Raw genomic sequence first — 17,566 nt, 5'->3', positions numbered from 1 at the left:
GTGGCAGAAGTGTATCTGGTTAGGGATTGGGAAGCCTGGAAGAATTAGGTTAGACAAACTGATCGACACTGCCACCAAAGTATAGATTCTTTGATTGCCTTCATTCCACCATCCCTGGGGGAGGCTCCATGATGAGGCTGGTGCTGCTTGTGGTCAGAAAGTGGCTTTTTCATTCACCACTGATAGGGAAGAGAGAGCCTGTTGGGGGATATATGATAGACATTGTGCTTGACTTCCCAACATCGACTCCCTTCTGCCTTGTGGAGTGCAGCAATATTTTGGGGGACTTGGCCTCAAGTCAAGTATAACACCATTTTTACTGGTCACATTTTCAAGATCACTTTCATGTAGCTGTGAAAGAAAAGGGAACAATTTTTTTTTTTTTTTTTACTAAAAGAATAGATTTTTATTAAGCGCTGTGTTTCTAGCAGTATTAACAAAACAACAGACCAATTTCTATCACAGAACAACTCCTGAGGCATTCTCATTCTTTTCTGAAACTCTTCCATGAACTCCTGCAGTTTCCCGGAAGGAGCATCCATTCAAACGTAATGAATCAACTCTGGGGCTTTTGTGGTGAGGTGGGCCCAAAAGGCAGGGAATTTGGAATCTGGGAGTGGGAAAGAGAGACACATATCATCCACTCAGTAAACACACTGTCTAGAATGTGTTTCCTCTTATCTCCAGCAGACATTTTCTCTTATCTCCTTGGCCAGAATCAGGTTGTATGCCCATTCCAGAACCAGTCACTAGCAGGGGGAATGGTGTTATCCTTGACTTGAGGCCAAATCTCCCCAAATATTGCTGGACTCCGTAGGCAGAGGGGAGTAGGTGCTGGGAAGTCAAGTACAATGTCTATCAACAGGCATGAAAACTAAGACTTGCTCCGAGCCATGTCTCCGAGTTCAAAGCCCTTGTAGGTTCTTTTCACTTCATTGTACTACATGAGGCAAGAAAAGGGAGGGAAGGACTAGGGAGTTGAATTTCAAGTGCCCTTTTGGAGCATGGAGCTGCAGGAGGAAACTCTGCTTCTTAAAGTACCCGTTCCCCTCCACCTTTCCTTTCTTTTTCAGATGGTCCTCACATCCCACTGGCATTCAGACCGGGGGCACCATCGCGTAGGGATTGGTTCATACCGTCCGAGGTCCTTTCAATATTTCAGTAACAACTCCCTTTGGCTGGGCGTAGTGGCTCACACCTGTAATCCCAGCTTTGGGAGGCTGAGGTGGGTGGATCCCTTGAGGTCGGGAGTTCAAGACCAGCCTGGGCAACATGACAAAACCCTGTCTCTACTAAAATACGAAAATTAACTGGGTGTGGTGTTGTGTGCCTGTAATCCCAGCAACTCTGGAGGCTGAGGCAGGAGAACTGCTTGAACCTGGAAGGCAGAGGTTGCAGTGAGCCAGGATCGCACCACTACACTCCAGCCTGGGCAACAGAGCAAGACTCTGTCTCAAAAAACAAACAACTCCTTTTGAGCTGGAGCCTGTCTTCTGGATTTTGCTGGACAATGGGGAGAGTTACCAGGAGGTGTCAGGATATTTAGGATCAAGCTGTGTTTCCTTGCAGCTGTTTTAGGAAGGAAACCCTAGAAAAGCGATTTTCAGAGAAACTATTTTAGTCTGAGGCAATAATGTTGCCCTGTGGCATGGCAAGGCCACGGGGAGGTGGGGAGGAGGAAGAAGCCAGCTGTGGTGGGTGGTAGCTGTTTGGGAACAGGCTTTTTAAGTCTGTTCAAGTTCAAATCAGCCAGAGTCCAAAGCAGCTGACGCCAAGCAGGTCATAAACACGAGTTACACACTGCATGGTCTGAAGTTTCCTCCCAGGCAGTCCATCTTTATTAAATACCTCACATGTCCAAGGCTTGGTTTTGGGTGCTAGGGAGGTTGCATGAGATCCCTGCTTGAGACCTAGATGAGGTTGCTGCACAGGCAAAATACTACCTAGTAACAGTAGACGGGGTATGTGACATGCTAAGAGGGGAGGAGAGACAGTAATCGCAATAGGATTTGGGAGCAGCGTTTCCCAAGGTGTGATCTTTGGAATATCTGTCCCTCAAAATATACTGAAATTAAAAACTGCTCCAAGGGCCTCCAAACTGGGGCAACCCCACATATTTATAGGCTCCTTTTGGAGATATCCAGTGCATATGAGTATCTTAAAGGCTCTAAGAAGTCTCATAGAGACTTATTAAATTATTAACCTGTTTACCTTTCATAGCCTGATTTCTGATACTTATTTACCCATGAAATGCCTCCCTTTTCTCTCCAGGAAAACAGAACTACCTGATCTATCGGTGTCCCATGGAACCACACTGCCCCCTGTGGTCAGAACCACCCGGGATGCAGAACAGCAAGGACCGCAAACTTGGGTGCAGAGGGCTTTCCTCCACACAACCCGGGAAGCTCCGTGATTGGCAAACGGCTCTGTCAGGATCCATCAAGTCAGCAAACATAGGTGCCTCTAGGATGCAAGCCAGAGAACAGGGCTGTTTGTGGCTTGCTGGTAGCCAAGCAAAATGCCCCGATCCATCAGGTGAGCTGATGATGAGCTTGCAGGCATGGAGAATGTAGCACTGAGGCAGAGTGGCAGCCAGCCTTAAAGGTTTGTTGTGTCTTCCACTGCTTCCCTGGCCCCGCCTTCTTTTGGAACAGAGCCCTGATTCCAAGGAGTGCAGGCCCTGCCAGACAGCCTCCGTCCCTACCTGTCCCTCCAGGTTTAGACCTTGCATGGTCCTCTCCCCGCATCCCTCCTTCCTGCCTGCATGCCTACACCCTAAATGTTCTCTCTGCTCTATTCACTAACACAGGCTGCTTCCCTTCCTTTGAGAATCTACTCCAGTCCACCTCCTCCTCAGTCCTGCCCTCCCAAGGACCCTCCCTGAGGCTGGAGTCCTGCCGGCCTCCCACCACACTGGATAACTTGGCATTGCTCTCGTTTCTCCTTGCAGGAGACTGGCTTCTCCAGGGTGGTCTGAGATCTTTGGAGGAAAAGACTGTGCCTTGCCTTCTCCTTCCATCTCTTCTCATGCTCATAGAGTCAGGGAGCTGAGAGGACACCAGCCCGTCTCTCCCCTGGAGCCTCTAAGCACCTCTCCCTTCCTGCTTTCCCAAATGCCTCTGTAACACCACGGTGCTGGGTGCATGGGACTGAGGGCCTCCCTCGGGGCCCCTTCTCATCCTGGGCTACCCCAAGACTTGGACCCCATGTGGAACACGGTCAGCCTTCTGATGAATCCAGAAAGCATTTCTCCAACATTCAGTTGTGAGCTTAAGGGAATTAAACTTCTCTTTCTGAAAATAAGCTGCAGATTATCCTGAGAGAGGCTCAAACAGGCAGGAGACTCTGAATATGGCTGCAAGAGCTTAGGCTGTTACTGCGCCTCCTAGGTGCCAGCCCACGTGGGCAGGCTTTTCCGCCCACCACCCCCAGGTCAGCCTGGCCACAGAAGGTCTGGGCTGGGGTTTCTCGCCTTGCGGAGTTCAGGCAGCAAAACTCCTGCAATTATGCTCTGCTTCGGGTGGAGGGTGTTCAAATAAAAATGCCTGGCAGAATATCTCTGAACCATATAGCTAGCTACCTGTGAACACTGTGGTTTTAAACCCAGGATAGAGCAGGGTTTTGGAGACACTCAGTGGGAAGAAAGTAAAGCAAGGCTCTCTGTGACTGCAGGTTACAGAACAAGCTCGGTAGCACGGGCTCTGTGAGCCTCAGGATGTCCTCTTTCCCCCCACCACAGACACGTGCAGACTTGGCCTCTCCTGCAGCCCTCACCAGCCCCTATGCTCACTGTCCCTACTTGCCCAGAAGCCTCCAGCACATCCCAGGCTCTGCCATATGCACACAGTTCCCTCTGTCCCCAGCTCCCTCTCCCTGTGTCTGCGTGCTTAATTTCCCACTGGCCAGGCTCAGACTGAGGTTCTCCCTAGGCTGTTGGTTTAAAAAAAAAAAAAAAAAAGGCGTTGAAAACAAACTGGAATTTCAGTCCTTGCTTTGCCACTCACTAGCTGGGTGATCTTAACATAGTGGTTGGGAGATCCCAGTTCTGCTAGCTGTGTGGCCTTGGGCAAGTTACCTAACCTCTCTGTGCCTCAGCCTTGCTGTCTATAAAACGGAGATAAGAGCACCCATGCATTGTACTGGGTATAGTTGTAAGGATTAAATAAAGGTGATAACGGTGAATGTCTTGCACATGGTAGGTGTAAGCTAACTTAGAGATGGACCACCACTCCCCCATCCTACCTCTGGCAGCAGCCCCTCCCACTACAGCATCTCCCACTGGGCAGCTCTGTGGCCCAGCTCACCTTGCTCTCAATTTTTTACCTTGGAACCGAATTCATTCTCTAGTTGCTGACCTTTGTTAGTGCATCTCCTGCTTCCATCATGCATTTTCCCTGGACAGAATCTCTCTCCTGATCTCCTGCAGTGATTCATCTGATAACTGGACCAGAAGTGCCCTCCCTGACACAAGGCCCCTCACGCTGTGCTCCTGGCTGCCGTCCTCTCCGGCCTCACTGAATTGTTCACCTCCTTAAGCAACTGCCTCTTCAGAAACCCAGGTCTATTTAAGTGCGGTTCCTGCAGCCTGGAGTGCCACCCCGTCCCTTCTCTGTCTGGGGAACTCCTATTCAGTAGGAGTCAGGCCAAATGTCCTCCTCTTGGAAATCCTTCCCAGCTTCAGGGCTCTGCCCTTGACTCCCACGGCCATGGGTCAATGTTTGCCCTCCCTGGACTGTGACCTCCTCCGGGAAGTAGGCTCGGATCCCCAGCGTCCTATACACAGCAGGGGCCGGGGCATGTCTAAGTTAAGGTCTGAGTTGATAGGGCAGCCTGACCGAGCTGCGTGTGTAGAGGATCTGAATTCCTACAGACATGACCACTTCTGCATGAGTCTTGGTTTGCCGTTCTGCAAAATGGTTACACCACCTTCCCCACGGCTGCCAAGGGCTGGGCTCCAGCTGTCCAGCAGCACCGATCTGACACACAGGAGACTCACTGAGCCCTCTTACCCCTTTCTGGTTGGCTCAGGCTTCCCACCTTCGCTGTGGGTATGGTCAGCCCCAACCTCATTTTTGTTGTTCTTGTTAAGTCAAAGATATAAAAACCTTCATTATCAACTGGCTTAGAAATCCTAAATCATCCTTTTAAGGGTGAAAAAAAAAATCTATCTTATTGGTTGTTAGACACAGCAGTGACTCTCTTCGTTGCTATGGTGATTCTTTGACACCCCCTCTTGCAGATTAGAAATGCCTCACATTTTTCTAAGTCTGGCTGCCCCCCACAAACAGGGATTTCTGGCCCGGCAGTTCCCACTCCCAAACAGGAAGGAGGGCCTGGCAGCCTCTGGGGATTGCAGTTGTGGCCTCAGCTGTCAGAAGTGAACCTAACCTTCCTGTGTCAGGGCCTCGGTCAAGTTTGGAGATGATACCATATGCACTTCTGTATTTAACTGGGCAGTCTTCTGACAGAGGTGGTACGTAAAGCCAAAAAGTCCCCAAGCTACTTGTCCAGGACGCCTGCTCCTGGAATTTCTCCAAGTTAACTCTTGTGTCAGCAAAGCTACATGAAATTCAGTGGCACCCTGTGGCTTCGCGTCTGCCACTCACTCACATACACGTGCGCGCGCTCTCTCTCCTGACATACCTCTGGTAACTGTGGAGCTAGTCCTCAAGGTGGAAATCTACTCTCACGATAAAGACGGTTTCCTCCCCGTTCTTATCCACCTTCCTCCCGTTCCCATGAGTCCACACAGGTTTGTTCCTTTAAAGGTTTATTTCTGGCAAATAAAAAAAATAACTTATGTGGTTAGATAAATTAATGTATGTGATGAGACAGGACACAGGGCAGAGCTGAACGTTCCTGTTTTCTTCTGGATCTTGAAGGCTGCTGAGAGGCAGCTGAATGAGACCCAGCCTCGTGTTTTGTGGGATGAAGAGATGCAGACAGAGTGACTCAGGTACACTGATGCTCCCGGGAGGGCTGGGAGGTGGGCTCAGAGGAAGAGGCCGAATCCAAACCTTTTTTATTGAGAAGAAATAGTTCTTCTTTGTAGCTTAAAAAGAAAAAACCGAAGCTCTGCACACAGTCATCTGTAATGACCATAAACATAACATACCAAGCACAGGCTCAGAAAGATGGAGCAACAGACTGAGGACATTTTCAACGTGGTACTTGGGGATACCTTTGGGAGAGATGCCTTCCCCAGCAGAGGCCAGCACTGTGGAGAGAGAGGACCAGAGCCACTACTAGCACAGTTGTCAAGGTCTTTTGCTTTCTGAACTCTGGGGACCACTGCCTTTTAGCCTGAGGTGAACGTCTCCAAATTTCTTGGGTTTGGTAAGTCTCAGAAGCAGCCAGCCCCTCGGTCGACGGAGGGTACCTTTCCTCCAGGAATCTGAGAATGGAACATGCAGATAGTCTGTGCTGGGGTCTTAAGGCCAGAATCCCAGAAGCCTTTCCGGAGCCCAGAACCTGAAAGCTGGGAGAGAAGATTCTGGGGACTACCTGCCAGGGAGGAAACCAAGGCTCCTCAGGGAGCAGCCTGCGAGCTCCCCAGGAGCAGAGCCCATGGCTTGCTCACCACTTCTGACCCGTGTCTGGTTGCTTCATGAGGTGTTGCTGGCCTTGGCATCACTTTGGAGGTGGGGTCTACTCTCAGGCTATGGTGAATTTTGGTTATAATTTTTGATGAATTAGGAACAGGCTTTAGTTGCCTGTGAATGTACTGACTAAGACAGCCGGAAAGCAAGCAGGTGAGACCCAGGAGAAGCTCAAAGGGTTTTCCCTGATAAAAGCGTGTGCCATGAGGCTACAGGCAGCTCACTTCTTAAGGCCCATGCACAGATTGCAGGCTGGGCAGCTGCCTCTGCAGCCGACCTGGAGGGACTGCGATGACCCACTGCAGGGCCAACCAGGAATTGAGGAACCTGCCTGCACAGACGGCCAGGGCCACAGCTGGCTGGACACCGGCAAAATTTAAACAACGGCTGTTCATTTCACCAAACACGACCTTAGCTTCCCTATCTAAAGACTTCTGAAAGGCAGAACCAAGTAAAGTCCAAATTTTCAAGTCACTGGGCAGTTCTGAAATCCACTTCAGTTCCCCTTTTGGCCATCAGGAACAGCAATTTCTGGCACAAAAAAAATCAGCCCAAGGATTCAAAAAGCCCTCAAGGAGCAGAGGGGCGTGAGAAGAAACACATCCACACACCTACTCCCTCTTCACAGAGACACATTTCTATGCTCCAGACCTGGGACCATTTTTATTCCGACACCACTCCCTTACTAGATGCTCTGGAAGTTCACACTCCCAAATGAACTCATGCCCGTGTTATTGATTTTCCTTTGAAGAACCAGAAGGCCCCCTCAGTGCCATCTGAGGACACTGCGGTAATGCTTATTAAATAACACCCAGACAAGGCATGGCCCTTCAACCATCTTATGAACTGAGAAACCACCACGCCGGCCACGAGGCCATTCACATACACATAAGCAGGGTGGATGAGGAAAGGACAGATGAGAAACTGGGACCACACCAGATGATAACTGAGAACCAAACTCCCCAGAGCTCCCAGCACTGGACGACTCCAGAAAGGTGAGTATTTATACAGCTCCTACAAAAATAAACTTTCTTCGACGCCTGTTCTTTAGAGGTGTAAAGGACAGGCCTTTGCATTTGGTTTGTCTCTGGAGGTTTTTCTGGTATCAAATGCAGTAAAGGTTTTAAACGACTCTGAGGCAGGGTGGGAGAACTCACCGCCTGCCCCTGCCTCGGTCCGGGGGTTCCAGGATGTGACGGGGGACAGGCGGAAGAGGGCAGCTGCCCTGGGCATAGCATAGAAGAGCAGAGGGTGGGGTGGGCTGGGCCAGAGAGGGGCTCGCCAGAGCCCTGTTACAGGAGGCCATTAACACATGGTGACTCTGAGCATTGGGGTCTGACTTCTGAGGGTCTCTGGAAGCACGTGTGCCCCTCCTCTCAGTGTCCAGCCAGGGCAGGCATAAGGTGTTGGATCAGCTCCACTTAAAGAGGGTGAGCCAAGGGTGGGCCAGCTTTTCCCCAAGAGGCTAGGGCTCTAGCAGCTCCCCTCCTCTTCAGAACTGGTACCCACACACTGTCAGTGTCCTACACACTCTCTCTCACTTGCTTTTCCTTTACAGTATCTTTTCTCTAACTTCACTGGTCTGAAAAAAAATTCTAATACGTGCAAGCACTTACAAGTAACTTACGGGAAGCTGTCAGAAGTTTATATATTTTAAAACCATGACATAGGCTAGAATCTGGTGAAACAAGATCATCAGGCAAGGTCGAAAGGTGACATCTTTGAAGGACCAAAGCACCCACTTTCCCCTGTCGGTGGAACTTTGAAACTATAGTGTGGATGGAGTCTGAGACACGACAGCACACCAGAAAGAGAGGCAGAGGGTGAGTGCCTTTAACTGTTACCAGTTTTGTAAATCATGTACTTCCGTTAACTTTTACCTCCCCCACTGTGAATTCTTTCAGACACTCTTGCTCCCTGGCATTAGACTCTGTCAAGCCATTCATCTTCCATGCACTGCCTTGGCTAAAGGCGCAGATTAAGGTAAATTCAAGGTCTTCCGGTGCCCTTCCCATGGGAGGGCTCTGAAAAGAAAAGGGGAAAAATACAAAATTGTGGACGTGTGACATCCAGAAAATGAACTCGGAAAAAATCTTATGTCTTCACTTATGTGATAATAAGTAAAACGATCTTGTTAAAGGTTCACATTGATTTTAGGATGCATTTAGATTTTCTAGATATCAAGACAGAAAAAAAGGCGTCTTGGGTTGGAGGGCAGGTGATAGGTTTGTAAGCAGATGCTTTCTAATCCGGGCTTGTGACCATTCTGAAGGCATAGAAACCAGCGTGGGACCTAAAGATGACTCACTGAGGAAGCTCTTTATGCCAGCAGAATCCCCACCCTGGACACTCAGGAGACGAGCGTTCCACTGACTGTCAAATGGGAGCCGTGGGTTTGTGTGGATGACTCTGTATGAACTGAAACAGCCTCTGCAGAGGAAGGAGCCCACAGAATTTTATTATAGCCCCTGCTCACCAAGCCCGGACGGCCTCCCACAACTCTGCCCTTTGGACTATGGAGGGAAAAAATAATTGTTCAGTTTTCTGAGCCACAAAATACAAGATGGGTCTAGGTTGTACAAGGAGCTTACACACGGAGGCAAGAAAGCGTGCAAACAGGAGCGGGAATTTTTCACCCCCTGGGTGAGCCAGCGCTCAAGACATGGAAGGAGGACCTCAGTCACCCTCCCGGAGTCCACATGGGTTTGTTTCTGGCTTTTATGAACCATGTCCAACTCCAGCTTCCGTCTTCTCCTGAGAGGAAGAAGAATATTCTATGACATCAATGATTTTTTCCCTATTACGGTATCACAAAGAGGTCCAGGAGCAGGCCTAAGAGAAGGACCAACAAAAGCAAACGTGTCTGAGAACGACATAATACTGACTTTTCTTTGTTGGTAACAGTCCACGAAATGTGCACCCCTCTCTCCTGAGACACAGTGAGGCAGGAGGGGAGGCGGCAGAGGAGCTGTGGGTAGGACATTGTACCGTGTGACATCACGATCATGCAGCCGGTGCCGACGGGACAGAGACGTGAGAACAAGCACGCAGGGCTCCAGGCTCACCCCGGGGGGAGGTGGGCAGTTTCCAGGTAAGTGCCCAGCCTCTCAGGAACACTGTCCAGTTCAGCCAGGGCCATCCCTTGGGACTCGCCATCTGGGCGCGCACCTTAGCCCTCATCTTCCCTCAGCTCGGTGGGTAAAAACTTATACTGCTGCTGGCGGATTTGGGCCAGTTTTTTCCTTGCTTCTTCCAGTTCTCGCTCTTTCTTTAGCATTTCTTCCTGGGCAGCGATGATCTAGAAAGAAAGCAACAAGCTGGATGGACCTAACGCTTTCTAGAAAACCCTCCCCACACCCCACTGCTCATGTGAGCTCCACGGCTCCCGTGACCATGGGGCACTGCAGCACATCAGGGACAGTCTTGGCTCTGGAGACCAGCCTCTGTCACTGTTTGGGGTTTGAGACTAATGACCCAGCCGAGCCATGAAAACATGCTGGGTCTGCCCGGTGATTTAACAGCAAACATCTACTACAGCCTTCCTATGTACCAGGCTCTGGTGCAAATACTCTTCACTGAAGTGGCTGCTCTGTGAAGCACGCCCAGTTGAAAGTCTTGTTTTTCCAAGAAATCTGAAGCTGAGCGATGTAGGTCCACTTGTCTGGAGTCACCCAGCCAGTGGAGGAAGACCTGGTCCAGGTATGGGCAAAGCTAAAGCGGAACCCTGAACCACCAGATGGCCCTCAAATGCTTATTTCATGCTTTTAAGGTGTGATCTGAGGAAGATTTGCTAATAGGTATTGTGTGAAAAGGGACAGTTGTGTTCAAAAAAGCAAAGTCAGTTCCTTTCCTGGCTTTCCAGAGCCTTTCCTAGGCCAATGACTATCATTACCAGGGTGGGGTTACTGAATGCAGTATTCTCCAGCCTTATTTGATCAGAGCCCCTTTGCTGTGAAACTTCTCATGAGAAACACATTCTGGTAAAAACACATGCAGTGCATAGCCAAACACAGGGCGTGCTTCAGGAAGAGCTAAGGCAGGCATGGGGCGTGAGTAACTTCAGTGCTCCTGGTGTGGACAAATAAAACAGTCCCCTAAAATGGATTTACGAGATGGACACACATCAAAAAGTGCAAGCCTGACTTCCTAGAGCTTTCTCCTCACTCCCATGCATGAAAATGTCATCCTGCCTAAGTCAGAATCCCAACTGCTCTTGTAACAGTTCTGGGAGAGGGAAAGCATGCTCTCTCTGCAGAGCCCAATGTCTGGAGCGGGCAGTAGCTCCAAATGTATTTTATTTAAATAATATTGCTGTCCTCCATTTTTTTTGTTCTTCTTTTCTGCAATAGAATCCTTGATTTTTATCTAGGCAAATGCTACTCAAAAAAGAATACGACATTGCCCAGCCTCCTGTGCAGGGAGCTGACCAACATATGTGAGAGGAAGTAATGCCTGCAGCTTAGGGTCATGGCCTCCCCTCCTTGCCAGATGGAAAGCTGAGGGGGCTACTGAGCCAAATGGACCACATGGCCAAAGGTAACATCTCAGGGATGGTGAAATAGCAAGGCAGACGGATCTGGCTCCCAGACACGAAGGAAACACCACACCATCTCTGGTACATGAGGAGGAAATAAACTTTCATCTTGAAGTCACTGTTCTTTTGTCTCTCTGTTATAACCTGACACCTACCTCGGGAAGTAAACACTATTCTTGATTTAATTACAAACCTGAGCAATGCCCCCCACAAACTTGGTTTTCACTACAACATCGTCATCATCAGCTTTGCCAAATGCTGCCTTCTGGGCTGCACGGACAAGATTGTCTGAGGCTCTTTTCACAGCATTTCCTGCCGCCTGGAGAGTGAACAAAACATACATGATATCATTAGAAACAGCCATTTGGGCCCGGCAAGAATAGACATGAAGGTACAGTTTGTGAGACTGTGAGTCAACTGATTATCCAGTTACAACATGAAGTTCTCCAGCCAGCGAGTACCCATCTGTCTGTCCATCCATCCATGGAGTCTACCAACACTGGAACCTCCCTGGTCACTCACAGATGAATGAGACAAAGTGCCTGGCCCTCAAGGAACACTCATTTTTGAGGGGAATTATAATTATGTAAATGTTTAATAAATGATTCCAGCAATGTGATACGTGTGTTAACAGAGGCAAGCCTGAGTTCTGCCTCCTTGGTCTGGAAAACCACTCCCCTGCCTCCATCTGATTTAGCACATACTTGAGGACTTGGCGCAGACATCACTTTCGCCTGGCTCCCTTAGCTCTACCCACACCCTCTCCCTGTGTGTGCCTGGAGTGTGCTGTGCCGGCGTCACTGCAGCCTTTACCATGCTTGTGGCTGGCTGTCCCCTCCTGGACAGTCAGCAACTTGAAGGCAGGGACGGTGACTGGAATCCCTGCATCCCCAGCAGCGGCACTGTGGCTGTCCACAGTTGGTGCTCACTGAAGGCTTTGAGGGAATGAAGGGCTACCCTCGTGTGGAAGGGCTGGGAGCCTCACAGTAACTATCGCCTTGTGCACGTACTTTTAGGGTCTCAGCTGGGCTTTGCACCACAGGCTCTTAAGATGGAGCGATTGCTAGAGACAGGTAAAGAAGAGCTTTTCAGTCTTCCTTAGGTCTTCCTTAAGGGCTGTTGCCTGTATTGGCTGATTTTTAATGCTCATGAAGCATGTCCCCAGGGACATGCCAGCTGAGGTTTGGAGTTTTCTTCTAAAAGTGGTTAAGGCTTCATTAAACCTCTCGTATTTCTTGTCCAGCGCCCCCTCAGGGTTGAAGGTTTGTGCTTGAGGGTTTGCCATCAGAAAGCTGAGAGTTCTTCTCATTCAAAGTTAACTGCCCAGCCTGGTCTGTGAACTCAAGTGCCCAATGCAAACTATGAGGGCTTGCACAGGATGGGAAGGGAACCAATTAATATTTGACAAGTAATCACCATGTGCGTATTTGCCAGAGGGTTTATCAGGTCAGAAATCTTTAGCCTGCTTTTCTGATGTGAAACCGAGGTTAAGAAACCTAAGATTTGGTAGCTAGCAAGTTCTACATCTGGGATCTGCACCTAGGTCCATGTAGCCCCAGGGAACTCCTGAGTCATTTATAAGGGGCTCCAACACAACACTGCAGCATCCAGTTAAATCGGTAATGATGGGAACAAGAGTGATGCTGCATTCGATCTGTGTAAATCCTTAGGCCCTAACAAAGCACTGTCATATCCATTCTCCTATTTGACCCTCATAAGAGTCAGTGTGGATGGCTCTATCCCCATTTTACAGATGAAGCCCCTGAAAAGTTTTCAGTGATTTATATAAGATTATGCACCTAAAAAATGGCAGAAGCAGGACTTGAACCAGGTCTCTTAACTCAGGATGTTTTCCTCACAAGTGTGCCCCAGACTCAGAAATCACATATTCACAAACACACAGCTCCTCAATTTTCCCCTGGGTTTATCCCAGGTATCAAATAAAGGTGAGGGAGGTGGGTCAGAGAGGGACTCAAGAGTCCCAAACAACAGAAATGCACTTTAGGCCTTTTCCAGTAAAACAAGAATTCTGAGCTTTGGTAGAACTATTCAAACATTTCTGCCATTTATGATTTGCTTCATGACTGACGTAAACATACTTTTGGCAATACAGACGATCTGCATTTTAACACTTATAATAAAAAAAACTTGAAAATTGGAAACAAAATGTCCAAAGTATAGAGAAATTCTGGCGTAATCAGTTGATGCAATATCATGCAATCATTAAAAATGGAACTCATGAAGAATGGGCCAGCTAGCTTTGCATAGAGAAGTTAATGAAGCCTTATCTTCAAGGAAAAAATACATATGATAAAATGTTAAGTGAAAAGAAAGCAGAATGTATCTTGCCATGATTACAACTGGACAATATTTTATATGTAGATAAAAATGAACAGAAAACAATGATAACGTTTGATATATGAAGATGTTGGGGGCCGTGTGATTTTTTTTTCATTTAAGCATTTCTTTTATTGTGTTTAAAATATTTTTACAATTCAAGCAATCAGGAAAATGTATCTGCTTTGGGAAGGACTTGATTGTTACCTTCCTAACACGCTCTCTGGGCTCTGGGAAGCAGCCACAGTCTCATATAATCTCAGTTCCTTTACTCCCTTCTGTAGCAGACATTGGCTGAAGGCCTCCTCTGAAGCAGGCACCGAGTTAGTAACATGTGAGAGAGGCACAGATGAAGGTGTGGTATCTGCATCTAAGAGGCTCACAACCTGCTCACGGACAGACCTGCAGTGGTAACATGTGATGGGAACCTGAGTGGTCTGCCTAGGGGCTCTCAAACGACAGAGGAGGGATAAGCTGCCCAGACACTGGGAGTCAGGGAGGGCTTCCCAGAACAGAGGACTTTGAAGATGAGTCACAAAGGACAAGTAGGGGTCTGCTGGGTTGGGCTAGTGAGGAGCAGGGCCCCAGGGCATGAGACCAGAAGGCACACGCAGAGAATGGCAGCTTGGCGGGGCAACAGTGGAGGATGCATGGATGCACGCAGTAGATGAGGCTGCAACGTGGACAGAGCTGGCTGATGGAAGGCCTGGTGGGGCATGCCAAGGAAGTGAGGCTTGTCCCCTTTGGTGACACTTACCCGCTCCAACAGGAGTATTTTCCCACCAGCATCAGTGACCATTACCTGTAGCCGCCTCATGGCCTCTGAATCCTGGTTGGCCTTCACCTTGCAGGCCACCAGCAGCTGAGCCGTGGAAGCGGCGACCTGCTTGGCAGATGAGATGAGCTTCTCCTCACTGGCGTGTCCCTGAACAGAGGCATTGGCCGCCTCACAGAGACTGCTGGTCGCAGCCGCCACCATCCGGGCCTGGGGACAGTCAACAGAGAAGTGACCCAAAGCCCAAACCTCCCTCAGGGGACCCAAAAAGCAAACTGGGAGGAAGGAGAAGGCAACTCACAGCAGAAATCAGCCCCTGTGACCACTGTCCGTCGTCTGCAGCATTGGCAGGGATGGAGCCCACCTAGAGAGGAGAGTCGAGAAATTGGCCGTGAGGGCAGGCAGCCCCAGTGGTCGCAGCCCCTCGTCCCCATACCTTGCTCAGGAACCAGACGTGCACCCCACTTGGTGCCTCCTGCCAACAGCATAGGCCTAAGAAGGGAGCAACCTTTCTCATGTGGGACGCAGGCCATGCCAAGATTGCATAGCACATCCCGGCAAGTTTCGCCACCAAGAGGAAATGGGAAATGCTAAGAATGGCTCCATTTAGCTGCCAGGTACTGCATTTCTGGGAAGCGTCTCAGGAATGATGGCCTGGTGCTGTCTTTCTACACTTACTCCTCTGCTGAGCTTTCTCCATTTCAAATGCGGGAGCCACTAGGCCTCCCTTTTTCATGGTCTAAGGGAAATTTAAATCTCTCCCAATTACTGACCCTGAAAACCACACTGTGTTTCTGGCAGATGATGTTAAAAAAGTGTGGTGTACCTCCCTCTGGTACAATTGAGTGCAGACCCTGGTCTTAAGGAAATACCATTTTGTCAGGGGTGGGAGAGAAATAAGAGGCTGGAAGAAATACGGATCTCTGTTTCTATTTAGAAATCACAGCAGCAAGTAGAACATTTTCTGTCCACAGCTAGAGAGAGAAGCGACAGTAGGAAATACGTTCAAGCTCGTGGACGTGCCTGATGAGGTAAGAGATGAGTATCTCAATTTGAATATGAAATTGGGGGTGTGTAAACAATGACAGGGTCATATCAGGGCTTGCTGAATGTCAGGTAAAACTCCAAGGTCCTGCCTATAATCCTATAGTTCACCCAAGTCTGGCTGAACCTCCGTCACCAACTTTTTAAATGCTTGAACACAAGTTCCTTGGAGGGCAGTTAGGGACTCTGCCATATCCAAGTTGGATTCTCTAGTATCTAAGCAACGTGTTGGACACATAGCCCTTTATGAATGTTGAAATAACCAGGATTTTTTTTTTGACATAGGATGTTCTGTTCAATGACACATTTGTGGTCTTTACATGTTGATCAGCCAACAAGAACTTGCTGAGTACAGGAAGGACAAGGTTGGCAGAATGCTGGCTCTACAGGGGATCAACAGGAAGGATGGAGAGAACAGCTTATGTGCCAGGTGGGGAGACAGACACGGACCAATACTGAATAACATACAACACAATGGTTTAGAAAGAGAATTCAAGGTATGTAGACTGGACTAAGCTGTGGCTGAGCTCACAAAAGACTTCCTGGAAGAAGATGCACGGCCTATGGTCAGGCACAACCTTCCTGTCTGTAGTGTGAGTTCTCGAGTCAAGACACAACTTGCCTCCACCTATCTGTACGCTGACAGCAAAGGCCTTTTAATATCAAACAGAAATGAATGACAATGATGGTGACCACATTTTCCAAACCCACGACTGGTCAGGTTTCTGTGGGGCCTCTCCATTTGAGAGGCTCTCTGAAAGCCAGTGTGGATAGGATGGTTCCATGTGTATGTAAATCACAAGACACATGGAATATGTTAAATCAGAAGACTGTTCCATATCCAGAATTACTAATGTACTAATAACCCTTTGAATCCTCGAAAAACAACTATACTTTTATGCTAAAGTAGATCAAATGGGCGACTAAAGATAAAGCTGAAGAAACTGCAGAATTAAAATCCGACTGGCCCTTTCACCAGCAGACTTAGGAAAGTGCTAACTGCAAAGTTGGCCACTATTCAGCTCTCCAGTCCCGAAAACAAACGCAGCCCTTTGGAGCTGGAAAGTGGTATCATAAAAGCCACCGACTGCGGTGCTTCTAGAGCGGCCCACCAGGAAAATATGACAGTTTACATCTTTACGTAGCCTAATGTACAGTGGGAATATAAATGTCTCATTCAGGCCCCAATCACTGCCTGGAATGGGATGCTTTCCTTAACAAGAAGCAGATGAGAGGCCCAGAAGCCAAACCTCTTATTCTGTTGGTCTGAATTCTGTAGTTTTCAGTCGGTCAGCACAGAGAGTGGCAATTCAGGGAGGGAAGGTATTGCATGTGTTTCTTTGGACAGGACAAAGGCTTGTAGCTCTTTTCCTGGGCCCTCAGAGGCATGAGTGTCCCCCATGTGGTCAGCAGCTTTACCCACCTTTCCTTGGGCCACCAGCTCCCTCTGGGCTGCTGAGGCCGATTTGACCAGGGCGCTTGTGGCAGCAGCAATGGATTTAGCAGCTTCCAAGATCTGTTCCTCAAAGTCCAGGGTCTCATCCGCTTGCTATAACCAAAAGAAAACAGCATCACATGCAATTCATATCCACAAAGCGCTCTTTCTTCCAAACTACTTACTGCCGGGTCACCTGGCTCTTCACCTGCCTATGGTTTTTTGTTGACAAACCACACCTGAAATGGGATGGTTCCTTAACAAGAAGCAGACTACAGGTCCCCTGTGCTAACTTCCAGGACTCTACGTCAATTTGGTTAAGCCACCCTCAGGTCACACAGTGTTGAAGATGTGGCTGGTACCTTTCAGGCATTAAAAGACAATGGCCAGACACAGCAATACTTTTCTTTGTATGTGTGGTACAATATATGTAACACAAAATTTACCCTTTCACTTAACGTTAGGTATTAATACACTGACATTGTTGTACAACAGCAACACCAGGATAGAAAGGTCAGGCTGCCTCTCCACCTGCAGCCCCTTCCCCCTGACTCCAAAAGGAAAAAGCTGTTAGCGTGACATCCCACAGAAATTCGAAATTGGGAAATTCAAAGACAGGCTCATTTTCTGGAACAGAATCTTTAAAGATATACATTCACTATGAATAAAATACACTCAAATGGTTTTAGCAACATCAATAACCAAAACCAAAACAATAAAATCAAAACAGTGTATCATAGAACTCACTCTCTTCCAGAGCCTAAGCCTCAAACATTGACTTTAAAAACAAAAAAGGAAAGATGGGTATCAGTTCTCAAAAGTCATCTTTTTCCTGGGTAAAA

General features: G+C 48.4%; 1 protein-coding gene and 1 long non-coding RNA gene across 14 annotated transcripts in view; one reads left to right on the top strand and one right to left on the bottom strand.

Moving 5' to 3' along the window:
• Positions 1–9,030: 9,030 nt before the first annotated feature.
• Positions 9,031–17,566, bottom strand: part of TLN2 (talin 2) — a 455,280-nt gene continuing 446,744 nt past the window's right edge. For 10 of the 13 annotated variants that reach the window (XM_077939528.1, XM_015142407.3, XM_077939524.1 and 7 more), the window contains 5 exons: positions 16,713–16,838; positions 14,547–14,609; positions 14,228–14,455; positions 11,327–11,452; positions 9,031–9,897 (listed from right to left, as the gene is read on the bottom strand). In XM_077939528.1, the coding sequence (XP_077795654.1) occupies positions 9,769–9,897; positions 11,327–11,452; positions 14,228–14,455; positions 14,547–14,609; positions 16,713–16,838 (672 nt within the window). In that variant the 3' untranslated portion in view covers positions 9,031–9,768. The remainder of the gene's footprint in view (positions 9,898–11,326; positions 11,453–14,227; positions 14,456–14,546; positions 14,610–16,712; positions 16,839–17,566) is intronic. The other 3 variants (XM_077939530.1, XM_077939529.1, XM_028851005.2) reach the window with 1 other exon arrangement.
• Positions 15,142–15,792, top strand: LOC144329914 (uncharacterized). Its single transcript, XR_013395648.1, has 2 exons — positions 15,142–15,276; positions 15,575–15,792. It is a non-coding gene; the product is annotated as an uncharacterized LOC144329914 (long non-coding RNA).

This window comes from Macaca mulatta, chromosome 7, assembly GCF_049350105.2.
Source record: "Macaca mulatta isolate MMU2019108-1 chromosome 7, T2T-MMU8v2.0, whole genome shotgun sequence".
NCBI lineage: Eukaryota > Metazoa > Chordata > Mammalia > Primates > Cercopithecidae > Macaca > Macaca mulatta.
Note: the sequence above shows the minus strand (reverse complement) of the source record. Positions and strands in the feature narration are given on the sequence as shown.